The following is a 17,500-nucleotide window of genomic DNA, read 5'->3' on the forward strand; positions in this document are numbered from 1 at the left end:
AGGTTAGGTTAGGTTAGGATAGGTTAGGTTAGGTCAGGCTGGGTTTGGTTAGGCTGGGTTAGGTTAGGTTTGGTTAGGATAGGTTTGGTTAGGTAAAAAGTACATATTGGAGACGACGGCCATAATGTAGGTAAAATAATTGTGACTACCTATTGTGTTAGTTACCTCCAGTGTCCACAACGTAATTAATATGTTGTTGGCATCGACTGGCAATTCCTGACCCACTGCTAGAGTAGTGTGGATTTAAACCTGTTATCCGCCTCATCTTAAGTGGATACAGTATAGCCAGCAACTTTAATAATACCCTTAGACATTTTTGGGTATTTGCATATATTTAGGGTGTCATCCGCGAATAATCAGGTCCGTAAATTAAATATCCGCAAATTATCCGGGTGTACTGTATAGGCCAGTGGCAAAGACTTAGTTTTTTATGGTGACAAAAACAAAATTGAAAAAAAAAATTGAAGAAAAAAATCCTGAAGGCTTTATTATTTTACGTTGAGGAAAAAAGTAAGAAAAAATTAAAAAATATATAAATTATAAACAAATAATTATGGTAAAATATATAAACTTTTTCACCAATATGTTTGAATTATTATTTTTTCCACCTGTATGTATGTATGTATGTATGTATGTATGTATGTATGTATGTATGTGTGTGTGTGTGTGTATGTGTACATTGTCATAGACCAACTGTTCCTGACACCTCATTAACCTGTATTGTTGCTGCTGAATTGCCTCTACCTGCCTCTCCCTCCCCCCTGTATGGCATCTCTTCCTGTGTATGTGCGTATGTATATATGTACGTACGTGTGAGTCAGTAACACACACACCCTGACTCACCTCAGAGGACCCTAGTGGAGAAGACGCGACTCACCTGGCGGAGAAGATGGTGGCCAGGGCGTTGAAGCACCCATCGGCGACCTCTGGGGTGGCGGTATAGCAGCGGTCGACCACCCAGTCCAGGACGGCCCCAGAGTCAGGGTTAAACTCCAGCAGTAATACGATTGTTTCCTGAGCCAGCCCGTAGATCTGAGGATACCATGATGGCGTTAATGATCGTCTCACCTGGAGTGTTCTTTATACATGTTATTTCTTATTCATTGTGTATGTATATATACGGGGGATATACAGTTGTTCACACACACACACACACACACACACACACACACACACACACACACACACTATGCCTCAGGACAGGACGTAATGTTGCTGTACGTTCATTAAACACAAGAGTTTTATTATGCTGATGACCAAATATATCAGAGCTTTATTATCAATTTATACAGCCTAGGTGAAAGCTTCCTAATGATGTGTGTGTGTGTGTGTGTGTGTGTGTACATTTGTGTGTATATATATATTTGTGCATTTGTGTGTGTGTGTGTGTGTACAGTTAGCATGCTCGCCTCACAAGTGATCGTGTTCTGGGGTAATGGTTAGCCAGTGCAGTTGGTGAGTTGTCCGGTCTTCTCGGACTATTCCTTAACACTGGGTCACGCAGCTCGTTAACTTAGGGTGTGGTTGTTGTGTTGGTGACAGCTTCTACACCTTAAACACTGGGTTAGGTTAAGTACAGATAAGGTTAAGTACAGATTAGGTTAAGTACGGGTTAGGTTAAGTACGGGTTAGGTTAAGTTATTTTCTGTTAGGTTAGGTTAGGCTATTCTATGTTGATTTAAGTTAGGTTAGGTTAGGAACTGAGTCTATCAGGAAGAGACTGGCAGTGGTGGAGGAAGGACTCTGTATAAGTTCACCACAGAATAATATCATCAGGTAACATAATAAAGGTGTTTTGTCCCGTAACAGATTGGTCACGGTAATCATGTTAAGGCCACGTCCGTCCTAGCTCACGGTAAATAAACCAAACCTTCATACTATCCTGCCTCTACATACTATCCTGCCCCTACATACTATCCTGCCCCTACATACTATCCTGCCCCTACATACTATCCTGCCCTACATACATACATACTATCCTGCCCCTACATACTATCCTGCCTCTACATACTATCCTGCCCCTACATACTATCCCCCCTACATACCATCCTGCCCAACATAACATCCTGCCTCAATATACTCATCCCGGCCCCCACATACCATCCCGCTCTACATACCATCTGCCCCACATACCATCCCTGCCCCAGCATACCATCCCGCCCCTCACACACTATCCCTGCCCCCACATACCATCCTGCCCCTACACACCATCCCGCCCCACACTGTCCCGCCCTACACACCATCCTGCCTCTACATCACCATCCTGCCCCCACACACCATCCCGCCCCCACATACCATCCCGTCCCCACACACCATCCCGCCTCACATACTCATCCCGTTTCTAAGACACCATCCTGCCTCTACATACTATCCTGCCCCTACATACTATCCTGCCTCTACATACTATCCTGCCCCTACATACTATCCTGCCTCTACATACTATCCTGCCCCTACATACTATCCTGCCCCTACATACTATCCTGCCTCTACATACTATCCTGCCCCTACATACTATCCTGCCCCTACATACTATCCTGCCCCTACATACTATCCTGCCCCTACATACTATCCTGCCCCTACATACTATCCTGCCCCAACATACTATCCTGCCCCTACATACTATCCTGCCTCTCGCTAAATCATGTCGTTCAACCCTTGGCCAATGAGAGGCTCTGGCGGATGGTGATTTAATGGAATGGCATTGTGTGGATCAATCACCAATCACCTAAGCTTAAAATGGTGGATATAATGGACTTAAAGCTTAAATTGGTGGATATAATGGGCGTTAAAGCTTAAATTGGTGGATATAATGAGTTTAAAGCTTAAATTGGTAGATATAATGGGTGTTAAAGCTTAAATTGATGTATAAAATAGGCTTCAAGCTTCAACTACCATTCAATTGGGTGTGTCCACTGTTACCAATATAAACCAAGTGTGTCTGGTAGTGGAACATCACAAGGCCCTCTGGTAATGTGGGTACTTGGGTGGTGTGGGTACTTGGGTGGTGTGGGTACTTGGGTGGTGTGGGTACTTGGGTGGTGTGGGTACTTGAGTGGTGTGGGTACTTGGGTGGTGTGGGTACTTGAGTGGTGTGGATACTTGGGTGGTGTGGATACTTGGGTGGTGTGGGTACTTTGGTGGTGTGGATACTTGAGTGGTGTGGGTACTTGGGTGGTGTGGATACTTGGGTGGTGTGGGTACTTGGGTGGTGTGGTGCCCAGGTGGTGTGTGGGTGGTGTGGATGGTGGTGTGGTGCCAGGTGGTGTGTGGTGGTGTGTGGTGGTGTGGCTACTTGGGTGTGGGTGCTTGGTGGTTGTGGCTGCTTGGTGGTGTGGCTGCTTGGGTGGTGTGGGTACTTAGTGGTGTGGGTGCTTGGGTGGTGTGGGTACTTGGGTGGTGTGGGTGCCAGGTGGTGTGGATCTGGGTGGTGTGGGTGCTGGGTGGTGTGGGTGCCAGGTGGTGTGGCTACTTGAGTGGTGTGGCTACTTGGGTGGTGTGGGTGCTTAGTGGGTGCCCGGGTGCAAGGTGTGGAGTACTTGGGTGGTGTGGGTACTTGGGTGGTGTGGGTGCCAGAGTGGGTGTGGGTACTTGGGTAGTGGCAGATGCTTGGGGTTGGGTGTGGATACTTGGGTGGTGTGGATACTTGGGTGGTGTGGATACTTGGGTGGTGTGGGTACTTGGGTGGTGTGGATTTAATATACGTTCCTTGGATACTAATACACACACATATACAGACATATGTATGTATACTTACTGTGTGTGTCTGTTTCTGTCTATCTGTACACACACACACAACAACCACCACCACCACCACCACCACACACAACAACAACCATCACCACCACACAACAACAACAACTATTTAAAAAAACTAAAAAACAATTTACATTATTAGAAAAAGTATTATATTTTCTTATCATTAAACACTAAAATAAATCCAGTGTTTTATACTTTCATTCATCCTAAAATAAATAAATAAATAAATAAAAATAAACGGAAGAATATTTGTTTTTCTTAGTGACGTCTCAATGTTAGTCCAATGGTTCTATATGGGACACTTCAAACACTGACGTAACACTCCAAACACTGACGTAACACTCCAAACACTGATGTAACACTCCAAACACTGATGTAACACTTCAAACACTGACGTAACACTTCAAACACTGATGTAACACTCCAAACACTGATGTAACACTCCAAACACTGACGTAACACTCCAAACACTGATGTAACACTCCAAACACTGACGTAACACTCCAAACACTGACGTAACACTTCAAACACTGAACACTGACGTAACACTTCAAACACTGACGTAACACTCCAAACACTGACGTAACACTCCAAACACTGATGTAACACTCCAAACACTGACGTAACACTCCAAACACTGACGTAACACTCCAAACACTGATGTAACACTTCAAACACTGATGTAACACTTCAAACACTGACGTAACACTCCAAACACTGACGTAACACTCCAAACACTGATGTAACACTCCAAACACTGACGTAACACTCCAAACACTGACGTAACACTTCAAACACTGACGTAACACTCCAAACACTGAAGTAACACTCCAAACACTGATGTAACACTCCAAACACTGACGTAACACTCCAAACACTGATGTAACACTCCAAACACTGACGTAACACTCCAAACACTGATGTAACACTCCAAACACTGATGTAACACTTCAAACACTGACGTAACACTCCAAACACTGACGTAACACTCCAAACACTGATGTAACACTCCAAACACTGATGTAACACTTCAAACACTGACGTAACACTCCAAACACTGACGTAACACTCCAAACACTGACGTAACACTTCAAACACTGATGGAACACTCCAAACACTGACGTAACACTTCAAACACTGACGTAACACTCCAAACACTGAAGTAACACTCCAAACACTGAAGTAACACTCCAAACACTGACGTAACACTCCAAACACTGACGTAACACTCCAAACACTGATGTAACACTCCAAACACTGATGTAACACTTCAAACACTGACGTAACACTCCAAACACTGACGTAACACTCCAAACACTGATGTAACACTCCAAACACTGATGTAACACTTCAAACACTGACGTAACACTCCAAACACTGACGTAACACTCCAAACACTGACGTAACACTTCAAACACTGATGGAACACTCCAAACACTGACGTAACACTTCAAACACTGACGTAACACTCCAAACACTGAAGTAACACTCCAAACACTGAAGTAACACTCCAAACACTGACGTAACACTTCAAACACTGACGTAACACTCCAAACACTGAGTAACACTCAGAAACACTGACGTAACACTCCAAACACTGGCGTAACACTTCAAACACTGGCCCGTAACACTCAAACACTAGTAACACTTCAAACACTGGCGTAACACTCCAAACACTGAAGTAACACTCCAAACACTGAGTAACACTCAAACACACAGAAGATGACTACAGGTTTAAGACTTTTACCAGAGGAAAATATGGATAAAATTAAAGCAGTTTAAGTTTAGATTTCAATGGCGAAAGCGGTGCAAAAGTAGCGAAAGAAGCGGGTAAAAGTAGCGAAAGAAGCGGGTAAAAGTAGCGAAAGAAGCGGGTAAAAGTAGCGAAAGAAGCGGGTAAAAGTAGCGAAAGAAGCGGGTAAAAGTAGCGAAAGAAGCGTGTAAAAGTAGCGAAAGAAGCGGGTAAAAGTAGCGAAAGAAGCGGGTAAACATAGCGAAGGGACACACATACATGCACGCACACACATATACTAAACCCATACACAAATTGACATTAAACACACACACACAACACTAAGCTCCACACACACACAACACACACACAACACTAAACCACACACAACACACACGACACTAAGCCACACACACACAAACACAAAACTAAACTAAGCTCCAAACACACACACACAACACTAAGCTCCACATACACACACACACACACGACACTAAGCTACACACACACGACACTAGCTACACACACACACAACACACGACAAAGCAACACACACACAACAAAGCAACACACACGACAAAGCAACACACACACACAACACACTACAAAGCAACACACACACACACAACACTCTCTCACTTACCTTATTCTTAATCTTGTGAGAGCAATGTGGAAGGGGGAGAGACAGAGAGAGAAAAGACATATAAAAACATAATCCTCCAAGAAAATAATTATATACATACATGCAACGACGAACTGACAGACACCAGTATAATTATAATGCTTCTTCCTCCCCTCCAAGACACTTTACACACTTATAATGCTCCCCCAAGACACTTTACACACTTATAATGCTCCCTAAGACACTTTACACACTTATAATGCTCCCCTAAGACACTTTACACACTTATAATGCTCCCCTAAGACACTTTACACACTTATAATGCTCCCCTAAGACACTTTACACACTTATAATGCTCCCCTAAGACACTTTACACACTTATAATGCTCCATAAGACACTTTACACACTTATAATGCTCCCCCAAGACACTTTACACACTTATAATGCTCCCTAAGACACTTTACACACTTATAATGCTCCCCAAGACACTTTACACTTATAATGCTCCCCAAGACACTTTACACACTTATAATGCTCCCCTAAGACACTTTACACACTTATAATGCTCCCCCAAGACACTTTACCCTTATAATGCTCCCCTAACACTTTACCTTATAATGCTCCCCAAGACACTTATACACACTTATATAATGCTCCCTAAGACACTTTACACACTTATAATGCTCCCCAAGACACTTTACACACTATAATGCTCCCCAAGAAGACACTTTACACACTTATAATGCTCCCCTAAGACACTTTTACACACTTATAATGCTCCCCTAAGACACTTTACACCTTATACCCTACACTTTACACCTTATAATGCTCCTCTAGGACACTTTACAGCTACACTTTACACTTATAATGCTCCCCAAGACACTTTACACACTTATAATGCTCCCCTAAGACACTTTACACACTTATAATGCTCCTAAGACACTTTACACTTATAATGCTCTAAGACACTTTACACACTTATAATGCTCCCCCAAGACACTTTACACACTTATAATGCTCCCCAAGACACTTTACACACTTATAATGCTCCCCAAGACACTTTACACACTTATTATGCTCCCCTAAGACACTTTACACACTTATAATGCTCCCCTAAGACACTTTACACACTTATAATGCTCCCCAAAGACACTTTACACACTTATAATGCTCCCCTAAGACACTTTACACACTTATAATGCTCCATAAGACACTTTACACACTTATTATGCTCCCCTAAGACACTTTACACACTTATAATGCTCCCCTAAGACACTTTACACACCCACAAGGCCAGTATGTTAGATATATACACTTGAGAGGGTCAGCCGGCTATTTTTCCGGCAATGGAGACGATATATATGATACGAGACTATTTTAACCACTTCAGGTATACACATCTGTTTTAACCAGTTCAGGTATACACATCTGTTTTAACCAGTTCAGGTATATATATTTAACAGGATATATTAGGCAGTTTTTGAGTTATATTAGAGAGGCAGACGGCCAGTGTGATCATGTCCAAGTATACCCTCAATAGGCTCCCTGGCCCATTAAGTGGTAAGAATAACTGAGGTCAGTTCGCCTCTCGTCCTCAACCACAAACCCGGGGATTCAGACTCACGAATCCAATACATTTACGGCTTCGGGTTCACGAATCTGAATCTCTGGGTTCGTGTTTAGCAGTTGACTGTAGGGTCTCCCAACCATGAACCAATAACCAACAGGAAAGATCTCTATCCAATCAGCCGCTGCACACCATCAACCACACTGAATGGGGGTTATAAAAATAATAATTTGCCTTACATCGTGAAGTCAAAACAGCGGCCCTAGTCTTGCATACTGGCTTGTGGGTGCACCATATACAGTGAAACCTCGATATAACAAACTTTCATATATAATTCATTAAATGGGGGTTTCACATCTAACAGAACCTCGATATAAAGGATCTTTCTCTCCACGTAGTCCATTAAATAGACGTTTCACCAACTCCTACTAACTTCTTATATACACATGTTAACAGCGACGTTCATATTAACTACAAGAGTATGAATGTTAGTTTTGTTAATAACTAGAGTACTGTATTGAAGAAAAAGCAAATACAATAACCATATGCCATTATAAAATCCCTGTTCATAATATTAGTACAGTAATATACAATGTGAACTTATGACTACATTAATGTGATGTTTCTCCACTTCACACAGTCATAAAAAATCACAGCTTCCACTATAAACAGAGAAGAGTATATTCACACAACCCGCATCTTAACTACAGGTAATTATCTGCCTAAAACGATGTATAGTTTGATAATAGTAAGATACAGTTGGTTATTAATCTACCGTGAATTGTTAATTATTACGCCAAAAGAAATATGGAAGTTCACACCTGCATGGCTATTTATTTTATATTTATTCGTAAACTTGCGGTCAGGTGTTGGTGTGGTGTTGAGTCAGTTATTTAGCCTAGAGTCAGGTGCTGGTGTGGTGTTGAGTCAGTTATTTAGCCTAGAGTCAGGCACTGGTGTTGTGTTGAGTCAGTTATTTAGCCTAGAGTCAGATGCTGGTGTGGTGTTGAGTAAGTTATTTAGCCTAGAGTCAGATGCTGGTGTGGTGTTGAGTAAGTTATTTAGCCTAGAGTCAGATGCTGGTGTGGTGTTGAGTAAGTTATTTAGCCTAGAGTCAGATGCTGGTGTGGTGTTGAGTGTTATTTAGCCTAGAGTCAGGTGCTGGTGTGGTGTTGAGTAAGTTATTTAGCCTAGAGTCAGGTGCTGGTGTGGTGTTGAGTCAGTTATTTAGCCTAGAGTCAGGTGTTGGTGTGGTGTTGAGTCAGTTATTTAGCCTAGAGTCAGGTGCTGGTGTGGTGTTGAGTCAGTTATTTAGCCTAGAGTCAGGCACTGGTGTTGTGTGTGTGTGTGTTCGTTGGTCTGAGTGCGAGATGTCATGTGCCCCGTGTTCATGGTGACTCACTTATTGTTTACATTTATATAATTTAAGTATATCGTAAAACAATGGTCATGTCGTCAGTACAGTGCTCTCAATATATCTCTGGGTCGTCTGAGTGAACCCTGAAGAGTGTTGACATACCTGGTTCAGTACACCTGCCCTAATGATTACCCCACACAAGTTAAACATAGACTAAACATACCTTTTCATCATGAGAGCCCAGAAGAGCATCGAGCCACTGATATATGTGGCCGTCATCAGCCAGCAGTTGTGGGTCAAAGGAGGGACCGCAACACAGTACAGCGCTGGAGGCATGCAGGGCACACAGCTCAAACTCAGACGGTTGACGATTCCCCGAGTCTGGACTCTGGCGGAAGAGAAGAATGACTTGGGTGAACGTCAGATCACTCACATCAACAAACACTCAATCATATGTTTCCAATACTCTTAAATGTCAACACACTGAGACATAAGATGGCTGCAATCATGAACCACTGAAGAGTCTCATTACTCTGTTACGTCTTCATCGCCCTCGACTTAGACTGTACAATATAGTTTAGAAGAATTATCGACTTACCTTAAACCCAAACGGTGCGCCAAACACGCCGCTCCACGAGGCAAACAGATAGAACAGCCCCTTACGTAAGCTTCGGGGAATGAGCGTCTGTCTTTGTTCCACTGACAAGAAGAAATAAATAAATATTAATAACACAGATTCTCAAATATTAACTCTAAAATACCAGCAAATATCAGTGGAAGTTATGTATAGGGACGGCTGCCATCATGAGTGGAGGTTAGCTGTAGGGACGGCTGCCATCATGAGTGGAAAAGCTACCAATCACAAAATACCCTCGAAAAATCCACCAATCACAGAGAATACTCACACGAGAAACTACCAATCAGCTTGCGGACAAAATGGCAGAAGTGGGTCTTGATCTGCAGCAGTGTATTGTCCTTGTCATTCTCACTCTCCAGGTAGACCCTCGCGCCGTCCATGTACTCGAGGTAACGCTTCAGCAGGGCGCCAGTGTCCCCATCAATAACGCTTTCACTACAAGAGAGAGACAAAGTATGAGTTAAATCACCTACTTTCACTAGACAGTTCAGGGGAGAGAGGGAAAGTATCCATTAAATCACCTACTTTCACTTGACAGTTTAGGGGAAGGTTGAGAAAGTATACATTAAACCACCTACTTTCACTAGGTGGTTTGAGGGAGGGTTGAGACTGTACCCCAAACACCAGTAATAATAATGTGTTACCTAAGAGCAAAAGTGCCTTGTTCAGCTATCATCTCGAACAGCTTGACGAGAGTGACCCTGAGGGCATCCCTACGACGCCTACGACGCATGTTCTCCTGCTTCCGGTCGATGCTCTCACGTATGTAAGGGAAGAGCTCCTCCATCAAGTCACTGTGAACCAAAACGTCCGAGTAATTAAGATTCTATTAACGTAAATAAGGAGTTTAAATAATGATAGAAGTCGCATGATATATTAGGTTGTTTATAAAATGAGGCACATATTATTAGCCCTAACCTAACCCCACTCAATTTAACCTAACCTAACTTAATTTAACCCATGCTAACCTAACCTAACTCAATTTAACCCATGGTAACCTAACCTAACTCAATTTAACCCATGGTAACCTAACCTAACTCAATTTAACTGAATCTAATCACAAAGACTAGAGGCTGACGGGATGAAGAGCCATTAAGATTTCCCTGTAATCCTATTGGTCAACGTAATTCCACGAGTGAGAAACAAAACCCTGAGAATGCACCACCACCACCACCACCACCACCACCACCACGACTCACCTCAGAGCAAAATGATTTATTTTCCCCAGGGCGAGAGTAACGGCCTCACGATGTCCGTACTCTCGATCGGAGGAGAGGAACCAGGAGCTTGTAGAGGCAGAGCGGAGACACGGAGTAACCGGGTATGGCCGCTTTCCGCCTTTATCGCCGCCCGCCCCACTGTCCGGAGACGACCTGAAGAACCGAACGTATTAACACATCGACATAACAGCCTGGGGTCAGATGCCGCCGGATTAAACTAAAACCTTCGAAGCTTAAAAATAAATAACGTACGGTGAAAAAAAGAGCATAAATAAACTATTACAGAACTTATAACTTCCGTAACAAAACGATAATAAATTCTCGGATTTGTGTGACATTTTGACGTCCTTTCTCTCCACTATAGTCTGGAGCATGATCCACACCTAACTGACCAGCTATAATGGACTTTCATCTCTTTACATGCTATACAATATGTCCACAGTGCTATACAATATGTCCACAGTGCTATACAACATGTCCACAGTGCTATACAATATGTCCACAGTGCTATACAATATGTCCACAGTGCTATACAACATGTCCACAGTGCTATACAACATGTCCACAGTGCTATACAACATGTCCACAGTGCTATACAATATGTCCACAGTGCTATACAATATGTCCACAGTGCTATACAATATGTCCAGCGCTATACAATATGTCCACAGTGCTATACAATATGTCCAGCACTATACAATATGTCCACAGTGCTATACAATATGTCCAGAGTGCTATACAGTATGTTAGGTTGGATTGGGTTAGTTGTAATAATGCGCAGTAAACATTCAGTAGAGGACACACCAGTTTACCCAATGTTTACGTTAGATCGAGCATTAGTTTCTCCTGGTACAATGACCGACATCAACAGAAGGCCAACAGTCACGACCAATAGCTTGCGTACACGAGTTGGCATACACGTGAGACTTGCGTACACGAGTTTGCGTACACGTGAGACCTACCCTAGGCTGATATCCGGAGAAGCGCATCTGATGACCGGCGTCTTGGTGATGGCCGGTACTACACGACAAGCTAGCACGACGTAATTCCTCCAAAGGTTCATGTAAACATCGCGTTCACTGATGGGTTTCTTCACTTGGCTTGCACTGCGAAGTAGAGATGCTCGATTGTCATTTGGAGGCCTGTAAAATGGAGTCACGGGTTTATACACGCACAGAGTATATACACACATACACATGGTTTACACACGTACACATACACACGAGTTTATATACAGACATTCGAGACAAATCATTGGGTTGATTCTGAAAGCTATGACATGTAAATGACTGCATAAGCATAATATGTTTTATACACTCACCAAGAAATATACTGTAGTCCTTTCTCCCATCTATGAGCCCTGAGATTAATGAACCCTGAGATTAATGAACCCTGAGATTAATGAACCCTGAGACTAATGAACCCTGAGATTAATGAACCCTGAGATTAATGAACCCTGAGATTAATGAACCCTGAGATTAATGAACCCTGAGATTAATGAACCCAAAGTCTCAGTGTTCATAGATGGGAGAAAAAAGTCTAATAGGATGTTTCTCAATGGGCTCACCTATCACACTATATAATACTCACCTGGATTTATAAATCAATAATGTCACAATACTTCAGGGCCATCAAGCATAATAAAAGATGTTAGCCTGAGACCTCCTGTACAGAAGCATTTAGCACCTCTTGCCAATAGCATAAGCCTTTACTCACCACAATTATATGTAGGAACACCACAAGCATTGACTGACTGACACACACACACACACATGTCTTTATTAGCGAGGAAGAGGAAGGTTTTTAAGCGAGGAAGATCATGTACCGCTCAGTGGACGAGTTGACGGTTCTGGGTAAACAAAAGACATACACTCTGCCACGTTCATAGAGTGATACTGTATATAATGTGTTGAAAGTCCTGCTGTAATAGTCGAGATAAGTTTATTTCTCTACAAACAGAGCCGCCATGACGTCACCACCTTCCCCGCAGATGACACTCTCCAACAAACTCACCGCTGCAGTCGGAGGTAATAGAAAGGATGGCCCAATGATGGATGGCCTCTTCAGACCCCAAATGCCACGTTCAGGTAAGTTTTAAGGTGTTTTATATGGTCTAAGTCATGGACATTTGTTAAGTGAAGAAATGTGCAGTTAAGAGCAGCTTCAAACAGAGGTTGGATGGATATATGAGTGATAGGGGTTGGGTGTAAATGGGACTGACCAGTATGGCCCGCTGCAGGTTCCTCCAGTCTTATGTTCTTATGGACATAAAAAACTCCCATGTTCACACAAGCTCAGCTGTCATGTACTCTTACCTGGTAGACTTTCTCTTTTTTCTTCAGTTCATTTACAGACTATATCAGAAGATACAAGTTAATTAAGAAGTGATGACATTGTCTAGACTTTGTTTTGATAAGCCTGATGCTAGTTAACATGTCAACATAGTGCTGTTATTGTTTTGATAAGCCTGATGCTAGTTAACATGACAACATAGTGCTGTTATTGTTTTGATGATTCACTAATGAACCACTGGGATATATCATCATTTATATTAATTAATGGGTAAAGTTTACTTTAACTACCATAAGATTTGTATGTTTAGATTCTAGATAGACTGTAGTGGGTAAATGTTAAGTTTTGGTCATCACTGTACAGGTACTTATGACCTACTCGACTTACAACCACCCTGACATACGACCGCCGCAGTCTTACCAAAGTTCTTTCAATTTACATATTTTCGAGTCCCAACGTTAGTGATTGCGCTGTGTACTGACAAAATTTTCGTTTGTATTTCCCTTTAAAATGGCTGGCAAGCTTAAAAGTGAGAGTTTTGTGGTGACGAGAAGAAAAAGAGACACTCATTTTAGATTTTCTATGTATTATTTCCTCATTTTCGGGTTATGACCTGGATTTGGGTCCCTAACCCCGTCGTAAGTCGGGGACTGCCTGTGCTTAGACATGCAGACTATGTAATAATGTTTATTTACAGAGCCAATCAGCCGAGAAGGTTGGACAACAACAGCTGGCTGCCTCCCGTTGGGAAGCTTACCGCAGTCAGTAACGTCACAACCAATCACAGAGCTTTTCACAGTCACGGGACTTTTTACCAACTGTAACCCTTATTTCTGACACTTTTTGGCCCAATTTATTTATAAATATCATCACCATCGTGAATTTAAGCGTCTTCTTTACCCATTGACCGGCCATCTTAGGAAAAAATTCTGACCGTCAACTCGTCCATTGTCTATACCATGGCAAGAAGTGCAGAGAAATTAAGAAAAAAAAAACGCTCAAATATTCCACAAACTAGAACTCTGGTCGACGGGTAAATTACCATACTGCCGTGGGCGGGTCTTTGAGCGCGTGACGAGATTGGTAACTACAATCGCTCGTCAACAACAAATCATAATAAACAGAAGAACAAAGCCCAATTAATCAGCTTGGTATTTGGTACTCACGGTGAACCATTACAGTGGTATACATCACCTATACGTACATAACATACATACATACATCCATCCACACATACATACACATCCACAAGCTAAACATCCAAGCATATTTTCCAGGAGGGTCGATACGCTGGGTCAGAGGTCAGAGGTTATTTTTACAAGGTCATAATATGTGTAGGGAGGTCAGCTTTAGCACATGGCCACCTTACACATGGCCACCTTACACATGGCCATCTTACACATGGCCATCTTACTGTCCCACAAACAAGACTGAAAATAATATTGAAAGGTTATCAAAGGAACATATAAACAAAATGTACAGAGTAAACAAATTTGGTTATGGCAAGTGCAAAATGACTACAGTCTGAATGAAATAACTACAAAATGAACAGAAATAACTACAAAAAGAACAAATTATCTACAAAATGAGCAAAATATCTACAAAATGAACAAATTAACTCCAAAATAAAACAAAATAACTACAAAATGAACAAAAAATCTACATTATTAACAAAAAATAACTACAAAATTAACCAATATAACTATATTAATGAACAAATTAACTACAAAATAAACATCTACATAATTAACAAAAAATAACTACAAAATGAACCAAAATAACTACAAAATATTTACAGGAGTTAAATAACCCAGAACTCTCGTGTTAACCCCAAGACTTACGTGGGGTCGACGATTGAGTAAAGGGAGTTGGCCCGGGTGTAGACGATGGGCCAAGCGTGACCGACGGCCTGAGGACACGACGACAGGACCCGGCCGTGGAAGATGAAGCCGCACAGGACCAACGCCCAGACGTCCTCACAGACCAGATGCTGAGCGCTGACACTCTTCACGCTGCTGTCCTCGAGGTACCCTGTGGTGAACACCCCCCCCCTGGTGGTTATATATAGTACTGAGAGAGAGAGGACAGACAGACAGGACAGATAGATAGATCAAGATACATAAAATCGAGTTGACAAGGATTGACTTTCATTATTTCACCTCAGCGCGCGCACACACACACACACACACACACACACACACTCATCCTCACCTCCCGTCCAGACAGAGGAGCTACGGTCAGCCAGCCACTGGAGGTCGATGTTGGTGGTCGCCGCAACGGCCGATCTCTCACCAGCGGGCAGCAGCGCCAACACCCCGTCCACAACACAACCACACCATCTGGGGGCCGAGGCGTGGCGGCAAGAAATAAGTCAATAAATAAATAAATACATAAATAAATAAGTAGATAAATAAATAAGCAGATAAATAAATAAGTAAATAAATAAATAAATAAATAAATAATAAGTAAATAAAAAACACTATTAATTTATTGGTTTCTGGAGAATAAGTGAATATCATTATGATGGTCAGGTGTGGGACAGTAGCCATTAGGGAAGTTATTGACAGTAGCCATTAGGGAAGTTATTGACAGTAGCCATTAGGGAAGTTATTGACAGTAGCCATTGGGGAAGTTATTGACAGTAGCCATTAGGGAAGTTACTGACAGTAGCCATTAGGGAAGTTATTGACAGTAGCCATTAGGGAAGTTATTGACAGTAGCCATTAGGGAAGTTATTGACAGTAGCCATTAGGGAAGTACAACTGTTACCTCTCACTCTCTATAAGCTGTCAACTACTTCCCTCTCTTGGAATATGAGAATTGGAATTGATTGGAATGTGAGAATTGGAATTGATTGGAATATGAGAATTGGAATTGATTGGAATGTGAGAATTGGAATGTGAGAATTGGAATTGAAGGAAACACTATTTAAAAAGAATTGGAGTTGAGAAAATGGAATTAACAGAGCCCTGGTTTGTGATCTCTCTCTCCCTCTCTCTCGCTCTCTCTCTCTCTCTCTCCAGTCCACAACATAGATAACAGGTTTGGTTAGATCAGGTTAGGTCAGGTCAGGGTAGGTCAGGTCAGGTCAGGGTGGGTCAGGTCAGGTCAGCACTACCCACCTGTCCATAACATCAATAACAGGCTGGTTGACGTCATCCTCTTCACCCAGCTCCTTGGCCAACAGCTTCACCTCCCTCAGTATAGCGACCGCCACCCGCCGAGGAGCCTGCCGACAGCTGCACAACAACACCAGGGCAAAACCTTCGGCCAATCGTAACACATCGCTGTGATCGCCTCTCTGTGGGCCGGAAAACACAGTGAATGGTACGGCGAAACCTCTATTTAGTGGACTATATGAAGGGAAGTTCGTTATATCGAGGGTCTGTTAGATGTAAACCCCCATTTAATGGACTATATGGAGAGGGAAGTTCGCTTTATGGAGGTTTCACTGTACAGGTATCTATTATATAATTTAAATTGCTCATCAATCACGTGACAATAAAACACAGAAAGTAGAGGTTAGTTTTGTTGTATCGTATTAATAATAGTGAACATGATATTTTAGTTAACCAATTTAAGTGTAAAAACAATAAATATAGTTTGTTAAGACCTATACACACATACACCTAGTGAAGATGTAAGGTTTATACAGATAACAGTATATATATAAACATACCTGGCATAGACGTCTACAGTAAACCCGTTATTCACGAGGGTTAGGACCCAAGGAATGGCGCAAACCAGGGATAGCAACTTAGTGCACTACTGTATACCTATACCAAACAACTGGCCAGCTGCAGCACCAATCACCCCTCCTTTACCTTGTCTGATAATTCTACTTTCTTTGTCGGGGTCATCACCGACTTGTGCCTTTACATTTCACTCTCGTATCACTGACACTAGACAGTCTTTTAGGGACCATTTCACACAGAAACACTAAAGATTTGAGAGTACAACACGAGATGCTACGTGGGGCGACTCGTTGTGCCGAGGGAAAATGTTTGCAAGCTAGCCACCGACAGCTTACTGAAGGGAAGAGTCTACTGTATATATACCTGATGTAGATGTAGATGGTGAAGGTCTCCAACACCCGGGTCACGTTTGTTGGCATTAATGGTGGTGATGGAGTTGGTGAGAGCGTTCCTCCAGGCGGTGAGCAGCTGAAGTAACATCCTCACCCCATTGTCCAGCAGCTGAGTAGAGGTGTCCCCGACTTCCTTCACAATAAACTGTATGAATCCTGGAATAATAATAATAACAGTAAGGCGTTGTGTGCCATTGAGGTTATCCAGAATTTATAGAATTGTATAATA

General features: G+C 42.3%; 1 protein-coding gene across 1 annotated transcript in view; it reads right to left on the bottom strand.

Annotated features, from left to right (window-relative positions):
- Nucleotides 1-17,500, bottom strand: part of LOC121867639 (protein furry-like) — a 36,323-nt gene that overhangs the window by 3,928 nt on the left and 14,895 nt on the right. The window contains exons 13-23 of the mRNA XM_042367655.1: nucleotides 17,243-17,427; nucleotides 16,307-16,485; nucleotides 15,396-15,523; nucleotides 15,026-15,215; nucleotides 11,855-12,034; nucleotides 10,872-11,045; nucleotides 10,317-10,466; nucleotides 9,941-10,107; nucleotides 9,634-9,734; nucleotides 9,259-9,423; nucleotides 878-1,032 (exon numbers count right to left, since the gene is read on the bottom strand). Of these exons, the coding sequence (XP_042223589.1) occupies nucleotides 878-1,032; nucleotides 9,259-9,423; nucleotides 9,634-9,734; nucleotides 9,941-10,107; nucleotides 10,317-10,466; nucleotides 10,872-11,045; nucleotides 11,855-12,034; nucleotides 15,026-15,215; nucleotides 15,396-15,523; nucleotides 16,307-16,485; nucleotides 17,243-17,427 (1,774 nt within the window). The remainder of the gene's footprint in view (nucleotides 1-877; nucleotides 1,033-9,258; nucleotides 9,424-9,633; nucleotides 9,735-9,940; nucleotides 10,108-10,316; nucleotides 10,467-10,871; nucleotides 11,046-11,854; nucleotides 12,035-15,025; nucleotides 15,216-15,395; nucleotides 15,524-16,306; nucleotides 16,486-17,242; nucleotides 17,428-17,500) is intronic.

Source organism: Homarus americanus, unplaced genomic scaffold, assembly GCF_018991925.1.
Source record: "Homarus americanus isolate GMGI-L3 unplaced genomic scaffold, GMGI_Hamer_2.0 scaffold46583, whole genome shotgun sequence".
In the NCBI taxonomy this organism is placed as follows: domain Eukaryota; kingdom Metazoa; phylum Arthropoda; class Malacostraca; order Decapoda; family Nephropidae; genus Homarus; species Homarus americanus.